This window comes from Grammomys surdaster, unplaced genomic scaffold (assembly GCF_004785775.1).
Source record: "Grammomys surdaster isolate TR1022 unplaced genomic scaffold, NIH_TR_1.0 186, whole genome shotgun sequence".
NCBI lineage: Eukaryota > Metazoa > Chordata > Mammalia > Rodentia > Muridae > Grammomys > Grammomys surdaster.
Window position 1 is genome coordinate 1,764,508 of NW_021604631.1, and position 7,983 is coordinate 1,772,490.

At 42.7% G+C, this 7,983-nt stretch overlaps 1 protein-coding gene across 4 annotated transcripts in view; it reads left to right on the top strand.

The window, feature by feature from the left end:
• Window positions 1–7,983, top strand: part of LOC114622054 (aldose reductase-related protein 1-like) — a 14,707-nt gene extending 6,724 nt beyond the window's left edge. For all 4 annotated transcript variants that reach the window (XM_028768413.1, XM_028768411.1, XM_028768412.1 and 1 more), the window contains 6 exons: window positions 3,207–3,329; window positions 3,595–3,701; window positions 4,125–4,206; window positions 5,125–5,208; window positions 5,791–5,873; window positions 7,635–7,983. In XM_028768413.1, the coding sequence (XP_028624246.1) occupies window positions 3,207–3,329; window positions 3,595–3,701; window positions 4,125–4,206; window positions 5,125–5,208; window positions 5,791–5,873; window positions 7,635–7,677 (522 nt within the window). In that variant the 3' untranslated portion in view covers window positions 7,678–7,983. The remainder of the gene's footprint in view (window positions 1–3,206; window positions 3,330–3,594; window positions 3,702–4,124; window positions 4,207–5,124; window positions 5,209–5,790; window positions 5,874–7,634) is intronic.

Genomic DNA, 7,983 nt, shown 5'->3' on the forward strand with positions numbered 1-7,983 from the left:
TAGATAGATAGATAGACAGATGATAGATAGATAGATAGATAGATAGATAGACAGATGATAGATAGATAGATAGATAGATAGATAGATAGATAGATAGTCTTGGTCAGTATTCTATTGCCATGAAGAGACACCATGACTAAGACAACTACTATAAAGAAGGCATTTAATTGAGGGCTTGCTTAGAGTTTAAGGGGCTTCATCTGTTATCATGGCAGCAAACATGGCTTCACACTGGCAGAAATGGTGCTGGAAAAGTAGCAGAGAGTGACATCCTGATCCACTGGTCCAGAGAGAGACTCTATGCTGGTCATGGGCTTTTGATATCTCAGAGTACATCTTCAGCGACACACTTCCTCCAACAAGATCACATCTAGTACGACAAGGACACACCTCCTAATGTCTCTCAAGTAGTGTCACTCCCTGATGACTAAGCATTCAAATATATGGGAGACTGTTATTCATATCACCACAGATAGGTAGGTAAGTAGCTAGAAGAGAGAGAGAGAGAGAGAGAGAGAGAGAGAGAGAGAGAGAGAGAATGAGAGAATATAACACTGCAGGTCAGAGGCTTTGATTAGATACCAGCATGACCAGATATGTCAACATGGGGTGGTGCTGTGGACCTACAGCTAATCCAGTAGAATCTTCATTGACCACATTTAATAATAGAGAAAGGATATTTTAAGAGAGAGAGAGAGGAAGAGAGAGAGAGAGAGAGAAAGAGAGAGAGAGAGAACATAAATAGGGGCTGGAGAGATAGCTTAGCATTAAGAGCACTGACTGCTCTTCCAGAGGTCATGAGTTCAATTCCCAGCAACCACATGGTGGCTCACAACCATCTGTAATGCAATCTGATGCCCTCTTCCAGTGTGTTTGAAGAGAGCAACAATGTACTCACATAAAATAAATGAATAAATCCTTTTAAAAAAAAGCATAAGTAGATCAATATGAATCATAAACCTACTCAAACCTGACCCAGGTCACAGAGTACCATTTATCTTGGTTCCTGCTGAGAAGATGCTGGGACCCTTAGGTGTCATCAGTACTGACTGTCTTGCCTAGTAAAGTCCTTCCTCACTCACCCTGGTACTTCACACCTTGGTACTAAAATCTCCAGGGCTATTTGAACATCGTAATATTCATGCAGAGGAAATCAGTAGGATGCCCTGGGAGTAGAGTTGGGACACTCATTTCTTTTAGAGCCTTCAGAGGGTGCAAGATGTATCCAAGATTGGGAACACTACACAGTGTCAGCTGAACACACCCTGCTTGGCCCTGCCTTCAAGCCCTTGCTCCCCATCCTCACAATGTATTTGAAATTTTACCACCTTTCTTCATGCTATTTTTCCAAGCCCAACTTAAACTCTCCCTCTAATGTCTATCCAGGGATCGAACAGTTCCTTCCTTTCCTTCTTGATGCCTATGCTGTTCAAGCTGATGAGCAAGCTGAGGTAGCCCAGCACTGAGACTGACAGATCATTAGCTCATCGACAGAAACATTAGCACTTGAATTGGGCTGCAAGAATCACAACTAGGAAACACATTGTATATATTTATATTCTAGCACCTAGTGGACAGGAACTTATAATGAATGAATTATAAATTCATTTTCAATATTTGTGGCTGCCACTATAGGATTGGATAATTTGGGGAAGTTTAGAACAAGTTCACTGTGGGTGGAAAAAAAAAGAGCCAAATCTTTGGGTTGATTCCGTGTTGGCTAATTCCATGTAGTTAACAGGATAGAGTTCAGCCCAGCTGCAGCTCTAGGTGAGCTGTTCCTACCAGGGTTTGTATATCCTCAAGGTCTTCCACAAAGCACACCAAACTGTGTTTGGTAGGGAAGAGAGGAATTACAACTAAGATAAGCAGATAGGCCTGGGTTTAAGCTGAGAATCACAGTTATGTTGGGGGCAGAGGCAGGAGGTTGTTAACATATATGCATATGTATATATAGATATATACATATACACATATATATATTTTATACACACACACACACATATATATATATATATATATTAATAATTGGGTTCTTATACCTCCCTTCTAACCCTTATTCCACCCTGATACCTTTCAAGCCTCCAACACTAGGTAGGAGGGAGAGAACATTAGAGGGGAAAGGGGGTGTAAATTTCTTTACACTACTGTCTACTGATTAGGAACATTGGGTTCCTTGGGGCAAGTCCAATCTTCGTCAGGTCGGGATATGTCCAACTTCTTTTTGTCTCCTTGCTCATGACCACTTGACAAACTGCAACAACAGGAACCAGGAGCAGCAGGGATGAGCAGCAGCCACCTCCACAGTCCCTCTGGGGACGCTCTCATCTATACCCACTCCAGAGTCCACAAAATTAAACTATCTGTAGGTGGCAAAAATCACACCCCTGCTAGTGCATGAAGGAAATCATAATCACCTGCTATGAAGCACTCTCTTATCCCACACCTGGGATTAAGACAAAATCATATTTACGCAACATAACTGTCTTTTTAAAGGAATCAAAACTCTCACTACAGGAAGTTCACAACTCAAAGTCTACCTGGGCTGCTGAATAAGGTCAAAACCAATCTGATTTAGAGAGATGCCTATCTCAAATGAAATGTAGAAGTTCTGGGGAATAAATAGTTCAGCTATGAATTGCTTGTCTAGCTTGTGAGGAGCTCTATGTTCAATCTACAATGTCACCCCCAAAAGAGCCAATAGGAGTGATTCTTGGCCCAGGGCCTATTTCCTAGAAAACCAGGTTTGGATGAGTTGAGAACAGAAAGTACATGAAACCTGCCTTCTCCTTTCTCATCACATCCAAGCTAGGGAAGAAGAGTAGGAGGGCTGGAAGCTACCATGAGTCCACTGAAGTCTAGACCAAAATTCTCCTTTAGTGCTTCACTTAACCAGGAGCCATTCCTCCTGCCAAGAACTAAGCACGCCAGCATCCCTGCATCCCTGCATCCCAGCATCCCTGTATCCTCTTACAGACATCCAAATCATCAGTTTTCAACTTGTGGGTTGAGACTCCTTGAGGGGAGGGGGGAATTGAACGTCCCTTTTACTGGGGTAATGTATCAGATATTTACATTACAATTCACAACAGCAGCCACATTTAAAAATAATTTTATGGTTGGGTGTCATCAAAACATGAGAAAGAGTACAAAGGGTTGCAGCATTAGGAAGGTTGAGAACTAAACAGTGTTCCTCCCCGTGACAGACAATGGAGGAACTGGTGGACCAGGGGCTGGTGAAAGCTCTGGGCGTCTCCAACTTCAACCACTTCCAGATTGAAAGACTCCTGAACAAGCCTGGACTGAAACATAAGCCAGTGACCAACCAGGTAAATTCTGTTTGGTGCAGGGTCCTGCTCCGTGCCTGCTTCAGCACTGGGAGGCAAGTTCAAGACTGTCTGCAGAGTCTCATCTCTGAGGTCTGTGTTCAGGATGCTTAGGGAGGTGGGAGGCAGGTCTCTGGGTCTGGTTTGTAGCACATCTATCAGTGGGTTGTGTTTGGCCTTTGTGTTGGTCCTTTCTTGTGCCTGGAGTTCCCGCTGAGCCACTCAGGAAGGCTTGCTTCTCTAGTGATGGAGATGTTTTCTCTTGCAGGTCGAATGTCACCCTTACCTGACCCAGGAGAAACTGATCCAGTACTGTCACTCCAAGGGCATCACTGTCACGGCCTACAGTCCCCTGGGCTCCCCAGACAGGCCTAGGTGAGGCTTCAGAGTACTGGCTCTTTCTTTTATCACTCCTAAAATTGGCATTTCATAATTTGTTAATTTTGCTATGTAATTTCCAAGGCCCAGGGAAGAACGTGTCTATCTCTGTCAATGTGTTGGGTCACCCAACAGGGAAGGCAACTGAAATAATGTTTGGAAAAAAACAAACAGTGGTCATGGCTGATGCTTAGAGAACATGCCATTTCTGTCCTGCAGTGCTGGGTCACGCTTTCCAACCTCTAAAGCTCCTGGTCCCATAGATGGACTCACGGGATAGACACAAAGCTTTCCATTTTTCTGTTTGTCTCACAGATGGAGGAGGCTGTGGTGCTCAGCCTTGACACTGCCCTGACAGTGATGCTCATAGGCATGTAGTAGCCATGGTGATTTTCACTCTATCCATTTTTCTGCCTCTAGTGCCAAGCCAGAGGACCCTCTATTACTGGAGATTCCCAAGATCAAAGAAATTGCTGCAAAGCACAAGAAAACTGCAGCACAGGTAAAATTTAGTATTTCCTCCTTTCCCTTTTTATCTAGACATCTATTCTAATAATCACGTGTTTTTTTTTTTTTAAAACAAAATGTCAATCATTCGATTTTACCAATGAAAACTCAGGAGCCAGGTGCTGGGGTAAAAGCCTGCTATCTCAGAGAGGCAAAGAAAGCATCCAGTTGACCTTTCTTCTCAGCTGATGTACCAAAAGGCAGTTCTCCTCTGCGTGTCTCAAAAACCCTTCAAACTGAACGTCCCCCTTTCTACTTCCTGTATGTCTCTCTATCCATCCTCCTGAAAACTCTTCAAACTGAATGTCCCTCCCTTCTACTTCCTGTATGTCTCTCTATCCTCCTGACTTCCTCTTACTCTCTATGTTTTTTTTTTCCTATGTTCACTCTCTGTCAACTGGTTGCTTGCTCCTCCTCTTGACCTATGGTTGAGCTTATTTAATCCTGTTTACAATAAACAGAGAAGTTCTTGGATTAAAGGTGTATGCAAGGTTGAGCCACACCACAAAAAGAAACAGTTTTTTTCCCAGCAAATAATACAATCACAAGGTTTACAGTGTGATCAAATACCTGGCAACAGTCTTATGTTTTGTTTGTATTGCCTTCTTTTAGTCTGCTTGAGGGGAAGACTTAAGAAATATAAGTCTGTTGGGATCTCAAGTAAATACAGCTGGCAACAGAGAAATACTCTGTCCATCAGTTGCCTGTCAATGACCACAGGCTACCCTCCATTTTCCTATCTAAAGAAACTGGACTGTTGCTCCCAGAATCAGGGGGCGTAAGTTGAGGACTTACATGTGTCTCTAATAATAGCTAAAGCCACAGAGAAGTATAGATATATTTTATTATTTGTCTCACTAGTAGGGGTTCTATGTAGGTAAGTGAAAGCTTGCTCTTCCCTCTTTGTGCACAGGTTCTGATTCGGTTCCATATAGAGAGGAATGTGGTGGTGATCCCCAAATCTGTGACACCCTCTCGAATACAGGAGAACATTCAGGTAAGACCTGGGCTGTTTATCTGATATTCCTCAGTTGAGTAGGCTTAGAGAAGATTCTGTCCTTAAGCTTTAATCTCACCCTGTCATTGTCAGTGTGTCTTCCCCTCTTCCATCTACCTTATCAACTCGTAGGCTTGGAGGCTGGTCTCAACAGAGATGCAGTAGTTACTTGTGGGTCAAGGATGGGTTGGAGGCAGGCACTAGCAACAGCCTGTCAGGTGGAGTACACGTGTGCTTCATTCCACTGAAAAGATTTCTGACTACCCTACTTACACCACAGGCCACACACTGTTCTGGTCAACTATGGGCTGTCTTGGTCTACTTGGCCACCTTTGTGCAGAAGAGGATAGAATGGATTGAAAGACCATATCTCTGACAGGCCCCTCAGGGATTTCAGTCATTGCACATACTTGCATACTCACAAACCCTGCTGGTGTAACATCAAGCCCTCTTAAATAACCTAGTTGTAATTTACAGAATAATTTGGATGCAATGTATACATAATGGGAGAAATGCCTAGAACCTCAGGTCTCACCAGCCGTTTCCTTGCTAAGGATGGTTTTGGAACTCTTGTCTTTCTAGGTGTTTGACTTCCAGTTGAGTGAGGAGGACATGGCTGCCATTCTCAGTCTCAACAGGAACTGGAGGGCCTGTAGCCTGTTTGCGTAAGTAGTATCAGGTTAAGTAGGAGTTTGATCAGGCATTTTCTAAGGTTGAAAGGTTAGTAGGAAGGAATGTGGAATTATGGGATGGTTTTTGTCTTCAAATACTATTTTCTGGCAGTTGTGAAAGGTTAAAAACAGTTTGCATCCTGGGGAATCACTGAGAGGAAAGGCATTGTCATTTGATGCTCAGTTTCTGGATCTTACACACAGAGGGAGGATTTTAAAGAAAGGAGCTGTCACCACTATGTGCGTGTCAAGTTTGCCTTTCCAGTGACTTCCTGCAGTGTACTATGGCCAGGAATGTTCTAGGTATTAGGGACATCACAGGACAAACTTCCTGTTCCCAGTCTTATATTCTACAGAATATATATCAATCTATATCTATATCTGTATCTGTATCCCTATCTATCTATCTATCTATCTATCTATCTATCTATCTATCTATCTATATCTATGTATCTACATATCTATATCTATATTTGTCAGAGAGTGAGAAATATCATAGAGAAAAGTGAAGTAGGGCAAAATGTATAGGAAGTAGTGAGCCCTGTGTAATAGATACCAGACTATCCATGGGAAGCTGTGCTGACAAAGCCACAGTTGAAGGAAGTGAAGGATAAGCCATGTGCATATTTAGGGGAACTGCATCTATGGCAATGAGAGCAAGTGTGAATGGCACGATGGGAGAGGTTTGGAGCACTTGAACAAGGAAGCCAATAATGCTGGGGCCGAGTGAGTGAGGGCACTATAGGCAGATGGCAAGTCAGGGACCACATTAGGTCCTACAGTGAGTGGTATCGACCATGAAAACAACACTGATTTTATATCAGGAGAAACAGAGAAGCTAGGAGAGGATTTTAGGCAGAGGCTGGCATGGGTTAACATGTCTTAAAATATCACACTGAATTCTGCATTGAGAGCAACAGGGAAGCAGTATAATAATCCAAGGAAGATGACAGTCACTGGGCAGAGATGAGGAAAATCAGATTCAGGATAAATGGAAAACAGCTATTGAATTTGCCAATTTGTTTTTTAAAATATGGTTTTGTTTGCTTTTTTTTTTGGTTATTGTTAGGGAAATTTCTTCATATAAGAGAAGTCAGGAATGTGCTTGAGATGTATTTATGATGTTTGTTTGGTGTGAAGTAGGATTGCCACATGGAGTTAGATATGTGAGTGAGGTCATAGGCTGAAGGGCTCATACGTAAAACTAGCTGGCTTGTACTTGAAACTCTTCCACTTATTCATTAGTGACGGGACCTTGGGTAGTTTGGGTGATGTCACCAAGTTGCTTTATCTACAAAGAGACGATCTTCAATATTAATCACAGCTAACCTTCACTGAATACTCATTTAGCATACAGCAGACACTTTAAACTCTTTGTTCATATTAGTGTCATATCTACTATTCCTAGCCAATCTGTCAATCTCAATAGTATTTCCCGCTTCACCACAATCCGAGAATAAATGGAGAGAATGGTTCTGAGGCCCCCAGCTGTGTGTCTGCCTGCTTATGATCCCTCATGACGACAATTTACTAGTGACCTCATCACTGATTGCTTGTAGGCCCCCCTTCAAATATCTGTCTCATACTTCAGGGGAAGGATCATGGTCTATGCACCGCCATCTTATTTTCTCATGGTTTTATGGGAGAAGAGGCTGAGAGAGCACAAGTATGGCTGACTAGACCACCTAAGAGTGCATCTGAGATCATACCTGTTGTTTTGGTGGAACAATTTCTTCTTCATGCTTGTCACTGCAGGGCAAGACATAACGAGGACTTCCCTTTCCATGAGGAGTACTGAAGCTGAGTCAACCGATGCACTTGCCTGGAGGACACTCTTCACTGATTTGCAACTCAGTCCTCCTGACTCCTATGATTTTTGACAAGCCTATTGATCATACCGGGCCTGTCACATTAGGATAATTCTGCATTTAAATTCTCGTGTTTAACTAGAAGCAGACTGTCACAGGAAAATGCACCTCAGCAAAGGACAATGTTTCTCACTAATTTGACCCAGCTGAATGTTTGTCAGACACCAGGAATACTAGTAACACTGAAGATTAAAAAGATAAAATAATAAAAATAGCAATAGTCATAGACATTCCAA